A 25,960-nucleotide genomic window follows, 5' to 3' on the forward strand; every position below is an offset into this window, starting at 1 on the left:
TCAAGACCACGGTGCCGAATTGATGTTCCTGGACTCTCAGCAACACTCTCACGAACTGCTTCGATGTTTTCTGTTGAACGACTTGTTGAAGGACGGCCAGAGTGTATAAGATCACTAATTGATCCAGTTTCCTTGAATTTTTTAATTAATCTTTTCACAGTTGATGAAGTTAAGTCACTATTCCAACCATATTTTGTACGAAAATTGCGAACTGTAGCTGCCAAACCTTCATTATTTTTAAAATATTGCTCAACAATGAAAATGCATTTCTTTCGTGTATCGCTTCATTTTTAATAACCCTGAACTGTCAGCTGTCTTTTTATTCTCGTTGGTAACACTTTACCACACAAATGGCACTAAATTTAAATCTTGCGTGAATTTTGGGACACCCTATACAACTGTGCTCGTTATATGAAAATTTATTATTAATCATAATAATAATAGTAATCGAACTTGGCAATATTCATTTCTGATTTTTATCTTATTAGATGAAGATGAACTCTTTAAATGAAGGAAACTTTCCAGAAAGCAAACATTGTGAGGCCCAGATTACATCTATTGGGTATAACATTGTATGTGAAACTTTGAAGCTAATTTGTCTGATGTGTTAAGCATTGAATAAATTTAAATTCTTGAGATTATCAAGAGAGACCTAAAGGGAGTCAGGAACTCACAAGGGAGGCAATACTATTCACACCATTTCTTGAATTCATTCACACTGCTTGTACACACATCATCCAAGGGCATTTCATTTCAATCATGCACCACTCTATGAGAGAAAAATCTAGCCCTCACCCCCTTTTCGAGAGCATTCATTCTCAACTTTGAAGGGTGCCTTCTCGTCCTTTTTCCGCCCTCTGTAAATGAAAAATTCCACCTGTTAGTATCTTGTATAACCCTTTCAGAAGTTTGTGTCAATCATATCATCCCTCTTTCTCCTGTTTACTAGTGTTTGCAGCCTACATATTCTCAATCTGTCTTCATAATCAGTATTCCACAATCGTGATATAATTTTTGACATTCTCCTTTGCACTCTCTCCACTGTATCAGAATCACCATGGAAACCAGGAGACCAGATCTGCATGCTATAGTGCAAGTGAGGTCTTATCAAGGCCTTGTAAAGAGGAAAAATGACTTTCTTATCTTTATAGGTAAAGGCTCGTTTCAGCTTGCAATTATTCTCTCTGAGTTTTATTTACAATTTTTGTTATATAACCCATGAATTTCAACTTCCTGTCTACTAAAACTCCAAGATCCCTAGCCTGATCAGTTTCTTGTAGCATAATCCTACCAATATAATACGACATTGAATATCTAATCACACCCAAGTGCATGATCCTACCATGACCTTATAATGACCTTACATTAGAATGACCTTACATTTATTAACATTGAATTGATAGTTATTTTCACATGTACACAATTCTAGCCTATTCAAATCATTTGCAAGCATTGCATATCAGTAGCACACCTTACCTATCTTTGTATCATCAGCAAACAGCTGTATATCGCATATTCAAATCCTTCTCAATGTATAGATTGAATAACAATGGACCAAGGACTGATTCTTGAGGCACATCACTTGTTATCTTGAATCTTGCAGATTCACATCCCCTCATATATGACTTTTTGATATCTGTCAGTCAGCCATCCTATTATTTATGCCAATAGGTTATAATCCAATCCTATATTCTTCAATTTATGCAGCAGTCTTCATGCTTTATTCTGTCAAAAGCCTTATCAAAATCCAAAAGTATCATGATGTATCCATTCCCCTTGTCTAACTCAGTGGTAACATTATTGTAGAATATTATAGAATAGAATAGAATTATATAATTCTTATATTTTTGGATATTAACAGTTTGACATTTCATTGTCTGTTTGATGACAACTGTCAGTTTATCATTACTGGTAATAACCTGATTATTTTCAGGTTCAGGTTATTGTTTATAAAAGAAAATTCCCTGTTATAGAAATGGTGTTATCCATCATGGCAATCATGTTAATTAAGTTAATGAAAAAGGGGAGAACCATTATATTTGATTAGGCAGGTTGGTGTACCTGCCACTGTTAACAAGTAATCAAAAGTAGGGTAACATTTTGATAGTTTTAATGATCAGTTATTTATGAGACTGATCATTTAAAAATTATATTAGAATTCCCTGTCCTAGTGCTAATAATGTCTAAAGAAAAATTATAATATCTTTGCTATTATAAAATTAATTAATCACTAGAAACATATATCTAAATAGGTTGAGAATCAGTAATGTGAAGTATGTTGTTTTTTGGAAACTGTTAGAAGCCTAAAAGCTTATAGTTCTTTACTAGATAATTTATATTATTATTATTATGATTCGGGCCCCCATAGAGTCAAAAGACATTGTTGTTGGGAGGATCCATTCTAGAAAACAAAAAGTCTATCATACCACACCACACCTTTAACTCATTGACCATTCATGTCTCACCACTCTATCAGGCAGTGCATTCCACAGTTCAACTACCCATGCAAAGAAACACTTTTCACCCTCTTGCTTACAGCTTCCTTTCATAACTTCCAGGGATAGCCCCTTGTCCTAGCTCTTTCCCTCTGTTTCATCGAATGAAAGAACTCCTCAGTGTCAACCATATAACCACCTCTAAACAGTTTAAAAGTCTCAATCATATCATCTTTCCTTCTTCTATATACCAAACTCTGCAGTCCACATTCCCTCAGCCTGTCTTCATAACTGACATTGTACAGTCCTGATTCCATTTTTATTATCTCATCTGCATCCATTCCACAGTTAATTTATCCTCTTCAAATCCAGGGGACCAAATTTGAGAACAATAGTCCAAATGTGGTCTGATCAGGGCTTTATACAATGAGATGGCAACTCTTTTATCTCTTCAGGTCAGCGTCCTTCTCAGTATTGCAGCAATCCTCTGGTTTACCTTCACCACCTTTGCAATATTTTCCCTGAAATTCAGTTTTCTATCAATTGTTACTCCTAGATCCCTTGCTGTCCCTACTTTCTCCAGTACATTTCCTCCAATAGAATATGCAGCCGCTCATCAATGTATCCCAAACTTCAAGACTTTACATTTATCTTAAATAAACTGATAACCCCATTCCTTTTCCCATCTGTCCAGTTTATTCAAATCCTTTTGCAGGGCTACCACTATTACTAATAACCCTTCCCAGCTTTGCAACATCTGCAAACAACTGAATATACCCTGCAATCCATTGACAATATATAACCTTCTGGCTCCTTGATATTGCTTCGTCCCCCTCCCCCGTACACAACTCTCTGATACCTATCAGACAGCCAATCCTGAATCCAGTTCACTAATCTTCTTCTTCTTCTTCTTCTTCTGCAGCTTCTCCCACTTAAGTGGGGTCACTGTTGATAATGAGTCTCCTCCACACCTTCCTGTCTTGGGCTGTCACCACATCCAAGTTCTTCATCCTCAAGTCCTCTTCTATCAGCTCCCTCCATCTCTTCTTTGGCGGCCCATGCGTCCGCCCTCCTTGCACATCCATCTGCATGACCCTTCTTCCCACATATTCGTCCTCCCTCCTCATCACATGACCAAATCATCTCAACCTTGCCTCCTGTATTTTCGCTCCTAAGTTCATAACTTTCACTGTTCCCCTGACATAGTCATTTCTCAGACGATCCTTTCTGGTCACATCGCACATCCTAAGCATTCTCATCTCTGCTACTTCCATTCTGCTGATGTTATTTTTCCTAAGGGCCACAGTTTCTATAGCATATGTCATAGCTGGCCTCACTACTGTCCTATAGATTTTGCCTTTCAGATTGATTGGCACCCTCTTATCGCATAACACTCCAGCCATCTCCCTCCAGTTCCTCCAACCCGCTTGTATCCTGCATCCCACTTCCTTCTCAGCTCCTCCATCTTCTTCCACTGTTGAACATAAGTATCTAAAGTCTCTCACCTTCCTGATGACATTTCCTTCCAGCTCCAGATCTGTCTCCTGTCTGCCGCCCACTGTACTTCTGCTCAGTCTCACACCTCTCTCTCTTCCAGTACTTTTCTCCATCATTCCAGTTTAGTTCCCGCTTCTTCTCTTGAATCTGCACCCAGCAAGATGTCATCTGCATACAACATTGTCCAAGGCGCATCATCTCTGACTTCCTCTGTTACCACCTCCAGCACAATATTAAACAGAAATGGACTTAATGCTGACCCTTGATGCAAGCCAACTGTTATTTGAAAACTTTCTGTCTGTCCCAGACAGGTCCGAACACTTGACTTCACATTTCTGTACATTTCCCGCACCAATCTGACATATTTCTCCGGCACCTTCTTCTCCCTCAGACACCTCCAGACTTCTTGCCTTGGCACTCTATCATATGCTTTCTCCAGATCAATAAATGCCAGATGTAGCTCCCTTTGTTTCTCTCGATACTTTTCCATCATCTGCTGTAACCCAAAGATAGCATCTGTTGTTGATCTACCAGGCATGAAACCAAATTGTTCCTTTGCAATCTCCACCTCCTTCCTCAATCTACCATCAATAACCCTTTCTAGGATTTTCATTGTGTGGGACATCAACTTTATTCCTCTGTAATTTTTACAGTCTTGTGCATTCCCTTTACCCTTGTAGATGAGGACAAGAGTACTCTCCCTCCATTCCTCGGGTATATTTTCCTGTTGGCAAACTTTCATGAACAGGTCCCACAGCAGGTCAATTCCCTCTCCCCCCCCAGTGCCTTCCATGCCTCCACTGGAATTCTTGTCACTTTATTATAAAAGGCAGTTATATTACTAAAGCAAGAGCACCCCTTAACAAATCCATGTTGACTCTCACAGATAACATTACTCTTACCTGCACAATGCTCTATATGGTCCCTCACAAATTTCTCCAAAATCTTAACTTCTGATGAAACAAACTGGTCTATAATTTGACATTTCCAGTCTGCTACCACCCTTATGCATTGGCACTATCTTACCCTCCTTATGCTCCTTGAGTACCTTTCCCTTGGCCAGACTTTCATTGAAAAGCCAGGTCAGTGGAGCTTTAGCACATTCTCTCAAAACCCATGGCAAAATTCCATCCAGTCCAACAGCTTTATTGACATCCAGAGTACTCAGTATTTGAAACACACTCTCCTCTTGCACTTCTAAACTTCGAACCTGCTCTATCCCTCTAATATTAAAACCTCCTTCTCCAGGATGAAATACTCCAATAAAGTGTTCATTGAACAATTGCACTATGTCCTTTGCATTAGTCACTCTATTCATTTTTATCCAACAATATCATTCTTCCACAATCATTTCTCCTCCTACTGGCCACATAGCTAGAAAATTCCTTAGGATTTTCTTTGTATCTCAGGACCAATCTCTTGTCATATTCCAGTTTTGCCTTCCTAAGGTTGAGGATGACAATTTCCCACATTTTAGGAAACTGTAATTCTTAACTGTATTAAATAAATTTGTATTTTCAAATTGTTATTTTTTTAACTCAAATTATCTTATTTTAATTTTTATTTTCAACCCAATAGTTTTCAACCAATGAAACAATGAAAACAAAGAATACAGGCTATACCAGACACCTACAGTGGACCAATGGCATATTAATTAAAACATGCCTCCGTAGCGCAATTGGAAGAACGATGGTACATTGCACCACCTTTCGATTGGAAAAGGACTAAGTTCGATTCTCGTCATGACGGGAGGAATCTTTATGTGGACTTTTTCAATCGAAGGTGAGTTTGCTGATCTCATACGGAGGTAGCAGGGTTTTTTTTGCCAGAAACTCAGGTTTTTCATCCTGCATACAGACAAATCGGCCCTTCAGAACACATACAATTTACAGACAAAAAATACTAGCTGTGGTAGTGGTGGGCAGTAGATGGCACTGATGTAGGTGATTGGTAGTAGAGGATTGGTATAGTGGTGGAGACGGAGAGTTGTACAATAGGTGTCCTCCCACGGTGAGTCTTCGGACTCCTTGGAGGTGTCACAAATAATAATAATAAAACACATGACTGTATATATGGAGAGCTTGCAGTGTAACACATGTACTCTACCATTTCTTTAATTCAGATTTCTTATTGTTGTTCTCTGCTAACATTGATGATGTCTTATGATACATAAGATTAAATATCTCTATAATAAATTAATTTTTACTGTGATACAATACATGTTGGAGTCTATAATTATGGGTATTACACAGATCTTATTATATAAGAAATTCTTTATTTATTACCTTTTGCATCCACCCAATGCTTAGAATCTTTCTATAACGTGTTCTTTCAAATGTCAGTATTTGTCTCACAGAGTCTTTGACTATTTGCATGTACAAAATCATAGAGAACACCTTGTGAATATTCATGTTGCCAGCAGTCTCAACTTTGTAGCAAAACTTGATTTTTTCCCGATATCTTGCCCATTACCTGATATATTTCAATATCTTGCCCATTTACTTCTGTTCTTAAATGGGAATTCCAAGATCTTCTCCTTTTTGTTTACAGTGTAAATCATCTTTCATGTTGCTTCCTGGTACATGAAATTCTAACCTCTTCTAGCTCCTGTTTGTTGACCTTCATTCGCTTTTTTATCCCCTTTTTTCCAAATATCATTGTTTTAGTTTTTTCAATGTTTACTATCGACCTATATCTCTTTCTTCATTTAATGCCAGCATCATTCTTTCTAGTGCTTCTTCTATGTCATCTGCAAATTGTAAATTATTGATTTTTGTACCATCATCATCATCAAATTCCTGCAATGTACCCTCAAGGGGTGTACAGGATATGATAGTACTACATGAAAAAATTACATCATTACTAACTTCCTATCTACAATTTTCCTCCAAATCAGTCTGTTACTTGTCAAGACTCTAACATTATCAGATCTTATATTCCTATCGTCTAAGGCACTTTGTACTGTATCAATCCACCTATATCTTGGTCTTCCTCTGGGTCGTTTTCCTGCCAACCTGGCAGAGAACACTTGTTTTGCTAATCTTTCCTCTCCCATTCTATTTAAGTGACCATACCATCTGAGATTAGCTCTGCTAACGCATTCCTGGATGCTGACAATGTCAAGTTCTTTCCTAATATCCTCATTTTTAATATGATATTGCCATTGATGCCATCTGTTCAAGCCTCTAATCTTTCTCAGGACTCTCATATCTGTGGTCTCTAGTCTTTGGTCAAGTGTTTTACTTCTGACCCAGCTCTCAGATCCATAAGTTAAAATTGGTTTGAACACAGTCTTGTATACAGCTAATTTAGTGTTCCGACTAATTTCTTTCTTATTCCATATGAATTTATTTAATTGACTTCCCACCATACCAGCTTTGCTGATTCTGTTGTCTATTTCTATATTTAGTTTACCATCTTCAGTAAAAATTGTGCCTAAGTAGCTGAAATGTTTTACTTGTTCCACAGGTTCTCCATTCACAACACAGTTGACATTTTCAATGATTCTGCCTATTTTCATTGTCTTTGTCTTTTTATTGCTGACCTTCATACCATATCTATTACAACAGCTATTCAATTTAGTCAGAGAATCTTGCAGACTTGTAGCGGATTTATTTAGAAGTATAACATCATCCGCATAAAGCAAAGAGCTGACATTAACATCTCCAATTTTGATATCAGGTTTAATACCACATTCCTTCATAATGTGATCCATATAGATAATGAATAACAGAGGGGATAATGTACATCCTTGTCTCACACCAGATTTAACATTAAACCATCTTCCTGTACTTCCTTCAATTCTAACTGCTGACTCACAACTCAAATAAAGACTAAGTATTGCTTGATATAATGCCCCATTGACACCATATAACTGCAGCGTATTGAATAGCTTCTCTCTTGGCACCTTGTCATATGCCTTTTCCAAATCGACAAAACTTAAATACAGATCTTTGTTATATTCCCATGCTTTCTCGACTATTTGTCGTAAAGTGAAGATCTGATCCTGACAGCCTCTATTTGGCCTGAATCCAGCTTGTTCTTCACCAAGCTTTTCTTCCACAATTCTTCTCAACCGTTTCTCAAGTATACTTGCATAGATCTTGCCAGGAACACTCAGTAGGGAAATACCTCTGTAATTCTCACATTCAGTTTTATTTCCCTTTTTATATATGGGTACTATGAGAGCTCTACTCCAATCATCGGGAATTCGTCCCTCTGTCCAGGCTTTCTGAACTATGCAGTGCAGCCACTGTAAGACTCTTATACCACCATACTTCAGCATTTCTGGTCGAATATCATCTACTCCTGCTGCCTTTCCACATTTCAAGCCTTTGATGGCTTTTTGTACCTTGAATTGAAATTCCCTTTATGACACTTATTGTTGTTTCCAAACGCATGATAAAGATGCTTGGTAATATTAGGTCTCCTTGTCTTGTACCTCTTGTCAAGAACCATGTTCCTGTTTCACCACAATTTCTCATAGCATCCACTGCATTATCATTGATATTCAGCAACAGACAATATCAGATTCCCATCTACTTCTTAAGATTCAAGTACAGCTTGAATCTTAAGAAGTAGAAGTTGAATATTTATATTTTTACTAAGATCTCTCTCCACAATTAATCTTAACATTAATATTTGCTGCACAGTATGCCTGTCTCTTCTGAATCTTGCTTGTCATCTACTCGATTTTCTTCTATTAGTTTCCTTATTCTTTCTCTTTATAACATCATAAATATTTTTTCCCATGACTCATTAAAGCAATTGTTCTCTAGTTTTTGCAGGCCATACTGCTTCCTTATTTTTTTGAATGGGTATTAGAATTACCCATTCTATTGGTGCTTTCCCTCCCTAGGCATGAATATTTGTATTTTTACTTAGAGCCTTCTCCACAATTAATCTTCTTCTTTCAAGAACTAGCTTGTTTTGGCATCCTAAAGATTATAGTTTCATTCTCTTTTTAGATTATGTCTCTTTTTTCTTTCAGTTTATACTTTGTTACTTCTTTTGGTAGCCTTTTCCCTCCTTTATTCTATAATTATGGGTATTTTCTTTGTATATATTCTCTCCAATTTGTTTGGTGTTCTTTGATTTTATCATTTATGGCTTGTATTTATAATTCCTTTCTGATTTCATCATTTTGTATTTTATTCATTCTTGTGCATTCTCCAACTATTCTAAGAAATTTCATTTCAGCTGTTTATATTCTACTTTCATCTTTTTTTTTTTTTTTTGTTTTTTGTCTCTATCTATTTTTCTGACCCGTATAATATTGTTGGTACTGCCATAACTTCAAAATTTTAATTTTATTCTCTATATCATTATCTGTATAAAATGTTATGTTACATATTGAAAATGTGTTACTTGTTATAAAATTTGGTTTTCAATTACTATTTTAGTTCATATGGAATATTTACTACAGAATGCCATAGTTTTATTTTATTTATTTTTTTAATGAGATTCGTAAATTGTATTCACTAGTTAATTGCTGTGTGAATTGATCTCTGTAGATCATCTTCTGATTTTTGTATATTTACTTGATCATCTGCAAAAAGTATTGTGTTTACTGTTGTATGTTGATTGATGTTTGTGCCTGGGTTTACTACAGAGTTCCACTTTCTTATCAGATCATCTATATACCGTATATATTAAGTAAGGTAGGAAAAAGGCTACATTCTTGTCAGACTCTCGTTAGTTTCTATTTCTTCTGCTGTGTGTTCGTTGATATTTATGATTGCAGTTGTATTATTATGTAGGCTCTTAATTGCATTTAATAACTGTTTTAAATAGACTTGGTCTTCTATTATGAATTTTTTTCTGTTAACTCGGTCAAAGGCTTTTCATAATCTGTGAATGCCAAGCGAGTCTAAATTAAATTCTGGTCTTTTTGATCTGAGTAGTTTTAGTGAAAATACATCAACAATGTAACTTTTACAGTTTCTTAAATCTAGCCTGTTCCTCTGATAACAAACTGTCAGTAATATTGGCAAATCTTTTAGTTAAAATTTTACTTTATAATTTATATGCCGCATTTAATAAGCTAATACCTCTGTAATTTTCACAAAAACTTCTATTTCCCTTCTTAAAAATTGATATTATTTTAGCCTCTTTCCATTGATGGTCATATTTTCTTCAATTCATCAGTTAATCTCTTTTGGATCTCACCATCTCTTAAGTAACTGTAAGCAGCTTTATAGATTTATTCTACTGGCTTTCCACCATACCAGTTTATTTATTGTGTAATCTGATTCCATTCATTTGTGTTTACTTGTCTAAATATTGTACCTGAAAAGCTAAAATTTTTATTTTGTTCTACAGGTTCATTACTGAGAATGCAGTTGATATTTTTGCTGCAACAAATTTGGTATGAAAACTGGCAATAAAAAGTCTTTATTTTCACAATTATAGACTTTTTATTGCCAGTTTTTATACCAAATTTGTTGCAGCAATTATGAGGTACTACAAATTCCCAGAATGGCTTTGTAAAATCATGTGCATGATGAGTCAGTCAGAACCACTTGATTATGCATGTTTGGTCATGTGCTTGCTGTTGCCTTGAATTGTATCAAAACAATCATCAGTAGTCGACAAGTAGATTATGCTGCTGTAGATTATGCATATGTGTGTTTGTCGCTTTCAGCAGAAAAACGAGTGAATGAAATTTAGAACAGCACATTAGCATTGAGTTTTGTGTAAAATTAGACAAAAGAGCAAGTGAAACTCTAGACATGTTAAGAGTGGTTTATGGTGATGATGTCTTGAAGAGTCTAGTGTGTTTGAGTGGAGTGGCATAACAGGTTTAAAGAGGAAATGGAAGATGTGAGGAGCAGCAGAACCAGGCAACCACTAACTCATGAAGCTTGTGAGAATATGGAAAGAGTGTGACAGTTAGTTTGGTTCGACTGACAATTAAGTATATAGTTAAGGGCAGAAGAATTAAATTCAGACAGAGAAATAGTGAGGAAAATTTTGATTGCAAGAAACCATTTTTACAGAAAAAGGGTTCGCCGAATTTTCAGTGCAAATCTAAAACAGTATTGACTTGAATGCTTGTTCATAGTTTTTTTCATAGTTGGCTGTTTTTGATAGAGTTATTACTTTTGATGAAACTTGGTGGTTTCAACATAGCCTGAAACTAAAGCATGCAATGGAAAACATCATCTTCACCAAGACTGAAAAAGCTCATGTCATGATTGTAGATCAAGACAACAAATGTTTGTGTTTGCAATCATAAGAGCATAGTTCACTTCAAATTCATCAAACAAGGACAAACAGTGAACCAGCATTGTTATTTAGTAAAGAAGTGCTTGCAAGGTTATGTGAAGCTGTTTATAAAAAGAGACCTGTACTTTAAGTCAAACAGTCGGATCGTCCATTATTACAATGCTCCTACACATTGAACTTGTCTTCTGGAATACTTTATATTTCTGTCACCACAAGACATGAGATGAGAAAAATTCTGTGTCCTCCTTTTCAAGGCATTTTTCAGTTCTGGAAACAGCAAAAAGTCACAGGGGGATATATTTGAATATGGATGACAGTCTAATTTTCTGATTGATTTTTTAGCCAGAAAAAAATGCCCCTTCAAAGTCCCTATACATGATGCAGCTACATTGAAGGGGCATTTTTTTTTTCTAGCTAAAAAATCAATTACAAAATTAGACTGTCATTCATCCATATTCATCAGATATATCCCCCTGTGACTTTTGTCTGTTCCCAAACTGAAGAATGCCTTGAAAAGGAGGACACAGAATTTTTCACATCTCATGTCATGTGGTGACAGAAATATAAAACATTCCAGAAGACCAGTTCCAGGAATAGTTTGAACAAAGGTAGCATAATCTAAGTGCATAGCTGCATAAAGGGAATACTTTGAAGGTAATAGTAGCCACTAACTAGTCTACAGAAGAAAACAAATATAGTTTCTGTGTGTGCATTCTGAGCATTTAATTATCACACCTTGTATTTAATCTTGTGAAATGCTCTTGAAGACAAGAAGACTAGGAGAAGAATCATTTCTGAGGATAATGAAGTAAACTTTATATCTATTATTTGAATATCAGGTTTAATACCACTTTCCTTAGCGATATGATTCACATAGATTAGAAATAGGAGTGAAGATGGCATACAATCCTGCCAATTCATTTTCTGGAAGCCATCTTTCTGTATATACTGAGTGATCTTTGCATTAGGAATACCCACCTAATAACACATTTGTCCACTTCCCTGTGCAATCACACCTTGCCGACGCCTAGGAATAGATTCCACAAGGTATCGAGCATCCTTCATGTGTAACTTGACCCATGTCTACTGTAGCAACTTTGTCAGTTCATGCTCATTCTGTAAAGGAGGATCATTAGTTCTCACACCCTGTCCTAGTATGTCCCACACATGTTCAATTGAGTTACAGTCAGGAGTTTGGGGAGCCAAGGCAATGTGGCAAATTTGTTGTCTTGTACCTCTAACTGATCAGCAGTTGTATGAGCCCAATGACAAGGTGTGTTGACCTGTTGAAAGATGACACCATGGTCGACTAACAGGTCCCTGTAGCATTCACCCTTCAGTGTTTGTGGGATGATAACCAATGGACCTTGGGCATTCCAGGAAAAAGCTCCCCATATCATAACACCACCACCTCTACCTTCCTGTTGAACCCAAGCTGTGCAACCAGAGAATAGGGCTTCATGCTGTTTATATGAAATGTAAACCTTCCGTCAGCATGGTGCAGCAGGAAATGGGACTCATCACTCCAGATGACCTTCTTCCATCTGTTGAAGGTACGTTGCTGACATTCCTTGGTCCACATGAGGTGTTGTTTGCAATGCCTGGCAGTCATCATGGGTACCTTTGTTGGTCTCTGGCTGTGGAATCCCAGCCAAAGCAAGGTATGCTGCATGGTTCATGTGGAAATGGTTGAACTGTCCTGCTGTTGCCCTGGTGGGTGAGATGTGTGACTGTTGCACATTGCTGCTGAGATACCAGTCGTGACTCCTGATGCTCACCTTTAGAATGATCAACCATGTGTGGCTGACCAATGTGAGCCCTTCTACTGGATGTCTGTTCATTGTTAATCCAGTCCTGGTACACCCTTGATATAGTAGTATGGGAGCAGCCAACAAGTGCAACTGTTTCCGAAATACTGGCACCTGCCCTCTGGGCACCAATTATCTGCCTCTGGTCAAATTGGCGTACATCGCCATGTTTTCCCATTATTGGCAAATGTTTACTGATTGCATACAGAGGATAGGTGTGGCCATTTATAGTAGCAGCACATGATACTTTGTTATTATGCTGAATATATAAATCGTGGGGGGGGGGGGAATGTTCCTAATGCAAAGCTAATTCAGTATATTCTGCTACTCTAGATGATGAAATAATAGGTGTTATTTTTAGAGGAATGGAAAAATTGAAATTTAAAATACCAGTACTCTGGATGCCAATGGTAAAACTTGAGTTTTTGCCACATTTGATTAAGAAAATGTGCTAAGGAAACTTAGTGTTATTTGATTTAGTTATGTAATGGTAGAGCTTTAGGGCTCTTCCAATCGAAGAATTTGATTGGAAGAGCCCTAAAGAATGTAATTAGGGTAGCAGAATGCCATATCATAAGAGTAGTTGTAAAATGGAGGCAATAAACTATAGATTCTATTTAAGCTTATGTACTGGTTTTCACTCATAATTAACTTTAATGGAATAAATACAACACAGATATAATTAAACCTTTTAATTGTTCTGATATTCCATTAAATTTAATTGTAAACTATAGAGCAGTTGCAGTTATTCTGTGGTTAAGATTCTGGAGATGTTGTCTCCTCTAGCCATTAAAGGAGATAAAGATTTTATCATTTAATTTTTTTTTTTTTTTGTATTTTTTATTTATTTTGTACATAGTTTAGAAGCTCTCCTTCAGAGACCAAGCACGGAACAAGGGAGTGAACAGATGGTATCAAACAAATATAATTAGCTTCCAATAGGGTGTGAGCAGATCTAATCTGAGATGGTTATGATTACTTAAACAGAATAAGGGAGGAAAGGCTAGCAAAACAGGTGTTTGATGCCAGGATGGAGGGGAAAAAAAAATCAGAGGAAGACCAAAATTGGGTGATTGCTACAATTAGAAGACCAAAGTCTAAACTCTACAGACTAATTTGGACCTAAAATTTTTGATAGGAAGTTTTGTAATACTGTAATTTAATCGTGTAGTAGTATCATAATATCCTTGACACCTACCCCTTTTCATATTGAGGGTACACATCAGGAATTTGATGATAATGATGAAGAATTATGGAAATTCACAGGGGATGAAAAAAAAAAAGATTTGTCATTTGAGGAATCAGATTATATCCAAGTGGAAAATATAATGGTAGTAATAATGTTAAATAAGATATATTCATCAATGGAAATTTTTATATGAATTACTGAAGATTGATCTATTAATTTCTAAAATTTTTAATTTTAAAATTAACTTTTATTTTCGTTTGTTTCTAAGACTTTTTTTTTTTTTACATTCATTAGCTTGAATTCTTATATAAAATTAAAGCAGATGTAGCAGAACTGGAATCAGAATGGGAATTGACAAAAGATTTATTTCAAAGACAAAGTGGAAGTCAAGTAAAATAAAAAAACAAATAAAAATATATCATTATTTATTTATTTATTATTATATTGTATATGAAGCATAACTCAGAAATATATTTATACACCTTGGAAAGTAATAGCAAATGCCACTATAATAAGCCATTATATGATGAGTCCCTGACTCCATGGAGTCTCTATTAATAATAATAAAACGAATAACATACTGACCATTACAGACTTAAAAATCCTGACCAAAGCTCATAGATACAGTGCCAAAAGAAATTCACTATTGCAAACTATCCACCAGAACAAACTATTTCTGTATTTGCTATAGTGAGAGCTGACTGTATCTTTATTGTTTTATATTGATGTCCAAAACCTAAAGACGAACACTATTTCTGAAAATTAAAATTGCAAATTCAGATGTATCAGCTTGTGGCAATTTGTATAACTGATGATTTCAAGTAGAAAGCCAGTACACATTCAAATTTTCAAATCATGCACAAAGCGATCACATGGTAGCACTCGACAGGATAAAAGGCAAAAGGATGTGCTAAGTGATTTGTGTTTGAAGGAAGCTCTTTTCATGAAGGAATAAAGTTGCAAACTTGAATGTCTTGTAATGTCTCAAAGACATCATCTGAATGATTTCACACAGGGAAGAATTATTGGAAAGGTTGAAGAAGGCCACAAAATTACTGATATTGCCAGAGAGTTTGGAATCTCATAGTGTTGTATCCATCTCTGGGTGCCATTTCAAAACTAATGGAATGTGTTCCAGATGTTTGCTAAGAGGTCACATTCATTCTACCACAGAGCATGAAGACAGATTTTTGGTTATAATAGCAAAACATAATCGATGACACAGCAGATCAGCTTGCAAGTTGACTTCTTTCAAGCATAGGTATGCAGATATCTCAACAAGCTGTTGCAAGACATCTGCAAAAAATAGGCCTATATGCCTAAAGGCCTATAGTCTGTGTCCCTTTATCCACAGCTCATCATAGAGCACATTTTCATCTATGTTGTATCCATAAAAATTGCTCAAATAATGGACTCATTAGAAGTTTATTAGAAGTGCTGGATTATCAGTAGCATCCTTGATTGCGCTGCCAATCTTCGAATCATCATCATCACGAATCATGGGCTCACTGCCCGTTGATGTCTGATGCCTGTTTCACTATCTTCTTCCACCTTTCTTTGTCCAGTGCACAGTGCCGCAGTTTTTGTACACCCATTCCACACCAGTCTTTTATATCGTCTATCCATTCTCTGTATGGTCTACCTCTTCTGTTTAAACCATCCAAAATACTAGACATAAATGTCTTTATCTTCCAGTCCTCACTCATTCTACATATGTGTCCAAATAATTGCAGCTTCCGTTTTATAATCTTCTGCATTAGATTCTGTTTTGGTTGTATCTTCTGATAGAGCACTTCATTGATGATTTTCTGTACCCATCCTATTCTTAGAATCTTCCTGTAACAAGTTCTTTCAAATGCCAAAATTCTTTTTCTTGATTCCTTATTTATTACCCACGTTTCAGATCCGTACAGTACACTGCTGAAGATGCATGTTTCCAATACTCTTAGTTTTGTTTGTAGACTGATCACTTTACTTTTCCAGATGTTATCCATGGCCTTCAGATTTGTTCTTCCCTTTGCAATCCTGATCTTTATTTCTTTTTTACAATCCAAGTCATATGTCAGTTTACTTCACAAATATGTGAATTGTTCTACATTTTCTATATCAGTTCCATCCACTTGTATCTTTTGTTTCATGTTCTTCTCACCAAATACCATTGTCTTTGTTTTTTCAAAGTTCATAACAAGTCCAAATCTCTTCCCTTCCTCATTTAACAGTTTCAGTGTTTTTTGTAATTCTCTTTCGTCTTCTTCTTCAATAATAACAGTGTCATCTGCAAATCTCAGATTGTTAATTCTCAGTCCGTGTACAGATATTCCTTTGGCATCTTCTTTCATTTTATCCATTGCTCTTTCTAAATGTGCAATGAAAATTCTTGGTGATATTGGGTCTCCCTGTCTAGTACCTCTGCTTGTTTTAAACCATTTCCCCAAATCATCACCTATTCTAACTGCTGCAACTGCATTCTGGTAAACATCGTTTAATATAGCTATTAGTTTTTTATCAATTCCATAGGATTCCAGAACTGCTAATGTCACTTTCTGGTCAATACTGTCAAATGCTTTCTGAAAGTCAACAAAGCAATGTGTTTTGTTTTTTCTCCTAGCTTTCTCTGCTATTAACCTCATTGTCAAAATCTGTTGAATTGTAGTTCTATCCTTCCTAAATCCTGCTTGCTCATCTGCAAGGTATGCTTCCAATTGTGTTCTCAATCTTTCTGTCAATATGATCATCATCACTTTACCAAGGTGACTTATCAAGGCAATTGTTCTATAATTTTTACATTCTAGCTTATTTCCTTTCTTGTATAATGTTACTAATATTGATTTCACCCACTCCTCTGGCATTTTCCCTTCTTTCCATACCATATTACATAGTTGGTGCATTTCTGTAACCATACTTTCACCACCATATTTAATCATTTCTCCAGTAATGTTATCGTTACCAGGACTCTTGTTGTGTTTTAGCCGTCCTATTGTTTTTTCTACCTCTCCTCTTAAAATGTCCATATCATGCTCATTACCTGGTGGTGATATCTGCTTCAATTCTTCAGTCAGTTTCCCAACGCTATCTGAATCTAGTTTTTCTTCATATAACTCACTACAGTATCTTGTCCACCGCTGTACAATTTTTTCTTTATTCATCAATACTTTGCCTTTTTCATCTTTAATTGTGGTCTGTTTTGGTTGCCACTTTCTATTAATGGTTCTGATCATTTTGTATACCTCCCTTGTTTTATGCTCTCCATGGTAGTGTTTATATATTGTTGCATTGAGCTTCTAACCATTTCATCTTATCCATTCTGACTGCTTTTTTCACCTCATTACACTTTCTTCTATTTGTTCTGATGTATCCCTTCTTATCTTCAACATTCTTTTCTCCTGTACTAACTTCAGTGTTTCTTGTGTAATCCATTTCTTCTTTTCTTCTCTTCTTCTGGTACTGTTTCTTCAACTGCATCTTCTATCTCCTTCATTACTCTTTTCACTCTTAAATTCGCATCATCAGCAAACCTGAAAATAATACTGGTGTTCCAACAGCCGAACATCTTCCACATGGTGCCCACTTGGATTGGAATACTTGGAAATGCCTCAACAGACTTTGAATGATAGGACGCTGCAAACAAAACCTCATCACATGGGGCTACCTCACTGACCCAGACAATTGTGAGTGTGGACAACCCAGTCCATGGAACACCTTCTTTCTTGTCCCCTTCTTCCATCACCTTACACAAAAGAGGACCTTTTATCTTGCACAGAAAGAGTAGTTGATTGTGCAATGCAAGATACTGGAGGAACATCTGACCATATTTATTGTATATAAGTTATGTATAGTTTCCCTTTTTTCATATTTAATTATTATTCCCTGTATAATTCACCTGCCAAATCTAAGCTGATCTCATTGTAATGTATCCTAATTTGTTGTAAATCATGTTGTACCACTTACTTACTACTGTACCACTTGTGTTTGGATACGAAATAAATAAATTGGCAAACAGTTGCACATTTTCTGTTAGACCCTTTCTAATGTCATTAATGTATAGATTGAACAACAGTGGCCCAAGAACTGAACCTGAAGTACACCACTGGTCACCTTAAGTCTGGCAGTTTCACACCCACTATATATCATTTTTTGATATCTGTCTGTCAACCTTCCACTGATCCAAGTCAAGAGTTTATATTCCAATCCCATTTTCTCCAGTTTATGCAACAGTCTTTCATCTGGTATCCTATCAAATGTCTTAGCAATATCCAACATTATCCTAGTAAATCCATTCCCTTTATCCAACTCGGCCATAACATTGTTATAAAATATGAGCAAATTGCTAAAACATTGCCTTCCTTTAGTAAACCCATGTTGCTCCTTGCAGAGTATAGCTTGTTTTGTTTGTCTACCCATTTCTGTATGCAAGTTCTTACTAACTTCTCTAAAATCTTCACTACCACAGCAGAGATACTGATAAGTTGGTAGACACATCAGTTTTTGTATAATGGAACTATCATACATTCCTTCCATTCTTGCGGTATCATTCCTGAGCTGAGATTCAAGTTATACGAACATGTAAAAGACCTAGCCAGTTTGGCTGAACATTCCTTTAGCAAACATGCTGATATTCCATCTGTCCCTATTGACAAATTCTTATCCAGGGTATGCAATAGCTCTTCAACCTCACTTTCATTCACCTCTAACTCTTCATCCAATGTAGCAGTAGTACTGTGGACCATGTTACATACACCTGGTTGATATATCTTAGTAAAGTGAGTACTCATTAATTGAACAATCTCATTAGTTTCTGACACTAGAGTACTATCTGCATTCAGTCAAGTTATTCTTCCACGTTGAAAGTTTATTTTTCACCTGGTTAGACTATAATACATTTAGTTTAATCCTTTATCTAAGTGTGAGCAAATAAAGTTTGCACCTGAAAGTATCTTCAGGACTGGGGTAAGGTGGTACAACGCCGGGCAACTCGTTGCAAAGGTGGAGCAAGGTAACATCACCCCTATCTCAGTATCTCCCATAATGCAAAACACATCTCCTTAAAGGTCGAAATTAGTCTGGGTAGTGGCCCTTCCCTTAATGCATAACATTAGACATATCTGCAAGGAGATGTGTTTTGCATTATGGGAGATACTGAGATAGGAGTGATGTTAGCTTGCCCCATCCTTGCAATGAGTTGCCCGGTGTTGTACCACCTTACCCCAGTCCTGAAGATACTTTCAGGCGCAAACTTTGTTTGCTCACACTTGGATAAAGGATTAAACTAAATTTATTATAGTCTAACCAAGTGAAAAATAAACTTTCAAAAATAGTGAAATATGTCATTTCATCTTATTTATTCTACAGTTGACTCACTATTGTGAACTTTGCTATAACAAGCCCTCTCACTATAATAGACTACTGAAAAGTCCTGAAGCAAAATCTCCATAGGTACAGTGCTCTGCTAAAAAATTTCTATAGCCAACTATCTACTATAACAGATTATTCCTATAGTCTCTGCAAGTTTTGTATAATGAGAATTGACTGTAATTTTGTTTTAATTGAGTTCATTTGGTTTCTACTGCCCCCTTCTCTCTCTCTCTCTCTCTGTAGAAACATCACTATTTACAATGAACTTGCTCATGATAAACTCTGCTGAAATGTCCCATTCATAACAGCAGTGCCATTTCTAGAGGATTTTTACTATAACAAACCTCCCATTAAAAGATATTTTTTTCTTTTATCTTGTTTTGCATTTGTAGTGGGGTAGTTGAGTGTACTATTAATTCCTAAGATAAGATGAATAGTGAAATATTCTATGTCAAGATATGTAGATAATGTATAGAAAAATAGAGGCAGAAATAAGGGATGACTAGTGGAGTGGAAAGAGAGTACTATTCTGTCTCGCTATTATTTGATTTGTTTATTAATGATATTGAGAAAGGCTTTCTATTTGTTTACTAATGATGCAAAGTTGGGTAGGATGATAAGGAACAGTTCCAGTATGGAATACCTACAAAAGGATCTGAATACGGACTGTTGTGGGCAAATGATAATCAATGGCATTCAGTGTTGCTAAATGCAAATTATTCATTTTGCATTGAAAAAAATTCTGGAAGGCATACTGTAATGAGGAATTTTGCTCTAAGAAAGTAGTAAGACTTGAGATTTTGGGATGATGGTTGAGAGGGAAATGAAATTCAGGGTGGTAAAAAAATGACACACACACAGAGAATAACAGTGGGTCTGTAAATTCTGATTAATACCGAGAACAAAAATGATATTAAAGAAACTGATGTAACCACAAGAAAGAACATACTAGTAGCAGAGTTATGAAGGTAACTTATGTTCTTATATTCTTGTGTCTGAGGATACAAGAATATAAGAATATTCTTGTATCCTCGGATTATGTTCTTATATTCTTGTATCTGAGGATACAAGAATATAAGAACTTCTCCCCCCCCATCCTTTATATATGGTGCCCAGTGTTCCAGGAACATTCCTTAAATCTGCTAGCCACAAAAGTTTTACTTACCAAAGCCAGGCTCATTTAGTCATGTGATCTGGTTTCTGATTTGTCTTTGCAACATAATTGTATTTTTTTAAATAATAGTATTAAAAACCATTTTTGTTATGCAATGTTTCAAGCATTTAATTACAATAAACTAAATTCACACTCTGTACTCTTAAAATAAGCTTTGGATAATACTATATTACAATTGTGCACTGAGTTCAGGGGTAAAGCTGTTAGAAGAATAAGATGTATATATGCTGTGCCAATTTTAATCTTTGTATTTTTAATTACTGGTTCATTTTGTTAATTAAATTATATTGTGAGAAAAGTTTAAACTTTTTTTATTAAATAATAAATTGTCTAGTACATATGTCATGCATACTGTATGTACTTGTAAGTATGTATAAGATTAATATTGAACTAAATGAATGCTTAGGTTTGATTTAAAATTTATTTATATTGGAAATGATATCTGTAATTTTGTTTCAATGTATTTATGATACGAAAAACTTACTTGTTTTCTAGTACACTTCAAGTGCTTAAGATTTACTGTTGTTAAGTTGCAGCATTTAATATGGCTTAATTTTCTTGTTTCATGACCGAAATGAAAACTGAAAGTGTGAAGAGTAATGGTTCTTGTGTAGAATGAAAACACTGCTGTAAGAGAAATAAGGAGGATATTTGTGTCTTGATAGTGAATATTTATGAAATCTTTCATACACAATTAACTCCTTTTACTTAGTGAATGCATTCTAAGCAATCCGTGTAAAATTAATTTTCACATAAAGGGTGGATACCATTTTTTTTTCACTTCTTTTGACTGTTTGTTGATTCACTTTTTCCTATTTTTTTACAGACCGAGAGTTTTTTTCATTATTATTTGCATGGTGACAGTATCGATTTTTGATTTAAATCTTTGATCTGTGCAATTAACAATTTTTCAACTCTCGGATGGTTTCATTCTGAAAATGGGGGCTACTGCTGTGAAAGGAATAATATTTTAACCTACTTTTTTAATTCTTCTTCTTCTCCCTACCACGTATTAGGCCTTACTGGCTTATTACAGAGCTGACTTGAGCTCATCTAAGTTGTACCTCTCCCAAGGATAAGGTGACTAGCCCTTTGCCTCCTGGTATATCCTGTGGCTGTATCTCGTGTGTTCATGTGGCCGGTTTGCCTGCTTGCAGAAGGAAAAACCCCAGATAAACTGGTTTGCCTGCTTGTGGGGAGAAAATCCTTGCTGTCCATGCCCAAGACTGGCTAACTTGGCTATGCCTGAGAAAGATTCTTAAGCTCCTCACGTCAGCGACGGGAATCGAACCCAGGACACTCCTTTCCCAGGCATATGGTTGCAAAGTGTGTAGCCACTTGGCTAACTGCGCAGACTACTTTTTATAATTTTACCCTTTAAAGATAATAAGATCATTTAAATTAATTTTATTTAAATTCATGTGCACCATCAGATGGTGATATGTGGTTGGGCACATTTGCCTGCAGCCACTGTTGTGTGGTCCTCGCCTTTTGTGCTGGGACTGAGTCCTGTTGGAAGGTCCACTGCCTACTGTGAAACAAGGTGTTGTTCAGGGCTCATACCACAGGTTCCAGCACAATGTCTTGATACACTTTGGCAAAGGTTTTGGCTCCTTTCTCACAGAAATGCAACTTTGATACCCCTGATATGTCACCCCTCACCAAACCATCACTGAGGTAGGGTGATGACCTCTCTGAATCCTGGGTACTATGGCACATGTTGTACGACCATCCAGGGATATACCCAGTCATTTTGGCAGTTAAACAACTCTTCAGTGGTGAAAATCTTCTTATCTATGAAGAGGATATCTCTGTGTCTGTTGTTCATGTATCACTGGTGTTGTGGTGTTAGAAAGTGTCCAGTAGAACGATGATAGGCTCTAATCTCCAGGTCATCAGTTAGTACATGTGACATCATTCCCTGTGAAACATTCATCTCTTGCAACATCACTTTCTGTGTTGTCACAGGATTACGGTGGAGGTGTGCTTTCACAACCCTGACAAGCTGTAGTATCCTACAGCAGTGTGGTTGATCGGTTCTTTGGCAGTCAGATACATCTTCTTTATTATTATAACAGTTAATAGTCCAATACACAAACATCCTACTGATCCCAAGTATTTTTAGTGTGTTGAAAATAACAGGTGTCTGCATTCCAACCTTGTGGAGTGCTATTACAGCTACATGGTTCTCATAATCTTCCCACTGCATGATAAACATGTGAATGTTGGCTGCACACAGTGCCACTAGCGAAACTGGGCTCATGCAATTCTGTGGGCAATGTGGGGGTTGTGCAGAAGTTGTAACAGTATTTATGACAAGATGATGTATATTTGGAATGCATTTAGAACAAGGATAAAATTCACTCACCACTTGCCTTTGATTGCCTGTGGCGAGTTGGTGAGTGGATTACACCTGGTGGTGCCTGTTTGTAAGATCTTGTTACGATCACATTTGTACTGTTGTACTCATATTTGGTCTCTAGGATTCAAAAGGAATGAAGCTGACTGGAAATGGTGAACGTATAGAAGCAGTAACAAAAATGTTAACAGAATTGTGGAATGTTGGGCATGAGCATATGTGACTATAAATACTGCCAAATAGGCAGAGAAGATGTGATATTATAGACACATATATGCTACTGTTAAAGGATTTTATGCAGTGGAGATGCAAGTGAAATCTTTTGATGTGTAGTAGGAGGAGAAAAAATATTGAATAGAAAAAAATTGAATTGAATATTGAGTAGAAGTGCAGATTGTCAGGGATGCATGATTTTTTTCTTGGTGAATTGTGAGTGAGTGAAATGGGTTGCTAGTGGAAGTGGTGGCTGTATAGTCTGTGAATGAATTGAAACATAGCTATGATAAGGTGGTCTATGGGTAGAGTGGATCCCCCCCCCTCCATAGGATTGGGCTCACTGGGGATGTTCCCATGTAACAATATGACGTCATATAATGTTTTTCATAATTGGCTGGGATGTTTGGATGGTATCTGACTTTGGCTATCACAGAATCAAATACAAGTAACAGTAATATCACCTGCACTTGATTCTGGTACTCATTTAACACTATCATTTTCTTTTACATAGCTTAATTAAAAACAATTTATATTTCATCATAGCCTCTGTGCATTGATATTGCTCATATAATTCATGCAATATATAGCATATCAAAAGTATTGTTTCAAGTAAAATAATTCATAATTCTCTTTTAGTAGTTGTAGATCATGTTGTAATTTTATATATTTAATAGTATGTTAGTCAGCAATATTATTGTATCAGTTGATGTTTAAATACAGGTTTCTTTTAATAGATAGAAGATAAAATATTGATTCCTCGGGCACACCTGCATGTCATCCTACAAAATGTAACCAGCCTACGACATAATTTGGCATATACTTGTGGACCAGCACTTCTAGATATTTTACATTACATGCCGGTATTGGAAAATGGTATGCAATCTTAAATTATTTAAGTAACAAAGCCAGAAGAAAAACATGTTCAAGTTCTGTACCACTCATATGTATTCCAGCAGATTATTAAGCTGCTTCAAAATATCATCCTTAGGATTCTTATTATACTAAGCCTCTTAACAATAATCACTTAATATAGAGCTCCAATCCAACTTTCACAACTTGTCATCACTCTTCACTTTGTACTCATTTACTGTTAGTGCACTCACTACATTTTCCAACAGTGTGCATTCAGTTTGCCACTTTCAACAATCAACAATTTTAACAATAACCACTTAATATAAAAGCTTCAATCCAACTTTCACAACTTGTCAAATGGTAAATGTTTGCCTTTTGAAAACTTAAAAGTTTAGAAAATGAATCCCTTTGCATGAATTGCTTTCAATGTTTTATATCCACTATAATCATTTATGAAATTGTTCACTTCCTCTGTGAGCATGCATATTTATTAGATGGGAGATGAATTTCATCACCCATTGTGACACCACTATCCTTCTACAATGTGTACATTATACGAGGGTTGTTTGAAAAGTTTGGTAAAAAAATAAGTTAAACACATTTTTTTGGAAAAAATCACCTTTATTTCTGAACATAGTCTCCATTGAGGTCTACATATTTGGTCCAGTGAGTTTCCAATTTTTTAATCCCATCTAAAAAGTAGAAGTTGCCAAATTGTGCAAAATAGTCATTGGCCTTGATGACATCCTCATGTGAGAAAATTTTTTTCCACTGAGCCAAATTTTTAAGTTTGGGAACAAGAAAAAGTCACACAGGGCCAAGTCCGGAGAGTACGTTGGATGCGGAACCAATTCAAACCTAAATTCGTGCAATTTTGCCATTGGAATGGCTGATGTGTGGGACAGCGCATTGTCTTGATGAAAGAGCACTTTTTTTTTGTGCCAGTCTTGACCATTTTTTCTTCAGTTGTGTTTTTAAACATTCCAACAGTGACGCATAATAGACTCCTGTTATTGTTTTACCCATTTCCAAATAGTCTATCATGATAATTCCATGGGAATCCCAAAAACAGTGGCCATCAATAGATGCCTACAATCTCAGCAATCTCACACACTTTCACTTGATGGTCTTCCATAACGATACTATGGATTTTGTCAATCATTTCCTTCGTGGTGACCTCAGTCAGGTGTCCGGAGCATGCTTCATCTTCAGTGGACTTACAACCACATTTAAACTCATTTATCCAAAAACAAATAGTCTTTAATGTTGGTGCAGAGTCTTCATGAACTGCAGTCTAACTCGGATTTGATGTGCACAGCCGTCCACTTCTTCAAATAAAAGTATTTTATCACTACAGAAAACTCATTTTCCTCCATTTTTATGACAAATGCAAACGAGCTCATTTTAAATGTTTGCCAAACAAGAACTACGCATTGCACATGGCTAAAATTTTTGCCAAGGTAATGGAAAAGATGATACATGCCAACACTGGTATGAATGAACAAATTGTGTCGCCATCTATTAGAAATTAACCAAACTTTTCAAACAACCCTCATAGGTACCCTAAATCTCTCCCATTTGTGGATACAGCAGTAAAATGGTTCTGCAGACTGAGTGCTAGATATTATCCAGGATAGAACTTAATGCAACAGAAGGCTTTCTGATCAGCTGTGAAATAATATTGCTGCTATTTACTATTTACAGGTAATGCCTAGAGGGGGATTCCAAGTATAGTGGTATGAATGGAGAACTGTTGATACCACACAGGACAAAACTTGGTGTTCTTTCTGTGTTAGAGACATGTTTATAGATTCTTTACCCTCAGTATGTTTCCTTTCTTTTTAACACTTT

General features: G+C 36.0%; 1 protein-coding gene across 3 annotated transcripts in view; it reads left to right on the plus strand.

Annotated features, from left to right (window-relative positions):
• LOC150095606 (heat shock factor 2-binding protein-like) overlaps nucleotides 1–25,960 on the plus strand; it is a 142,567-nt gene that overhangs the window by 9,774 nt on the left and 106,833 nt on the right. For 2 of the 3 annotated variants that reach the window (XM_090410382.1, XM_090410384.1), the window contains exons 2-4: nucleotides 489–572; nucleotides 14,451–14,546; nucleotides 23,992–24,130. In XM_090410382.1, the coding sequence (XP_090266508.1) occupies nucleotides 489–572; nucleotides 14,451–14,546; nucleotides 23,992–24,130 (319 nt within the window). The remainder of the gene's footprint in view (nucleotides 1–488; nucleotides 573–14,450; nucleotides 14,547–23,991; nucleotides 24,131–25,960) is intronic. The other variant, XM_090410383.1, reaches the window with a different exon arrangement.

This window comes from Typopeltis vanoorti, chromosome 20 (genome assembly GCF_054136105.1).
Source record: "Typopeltis vanoorti isolate ZY-2024b chromosome 20, IOZ_Tvanoo_1.0, whole genome shotgun sequence".
Taxonomy (NCBI): Eukaryota; Metazoa; Arthropoda; class Arachnida; order Uropygi; family Thelyphonidae; genus Typopeltis; species Typopeltis vanoorti.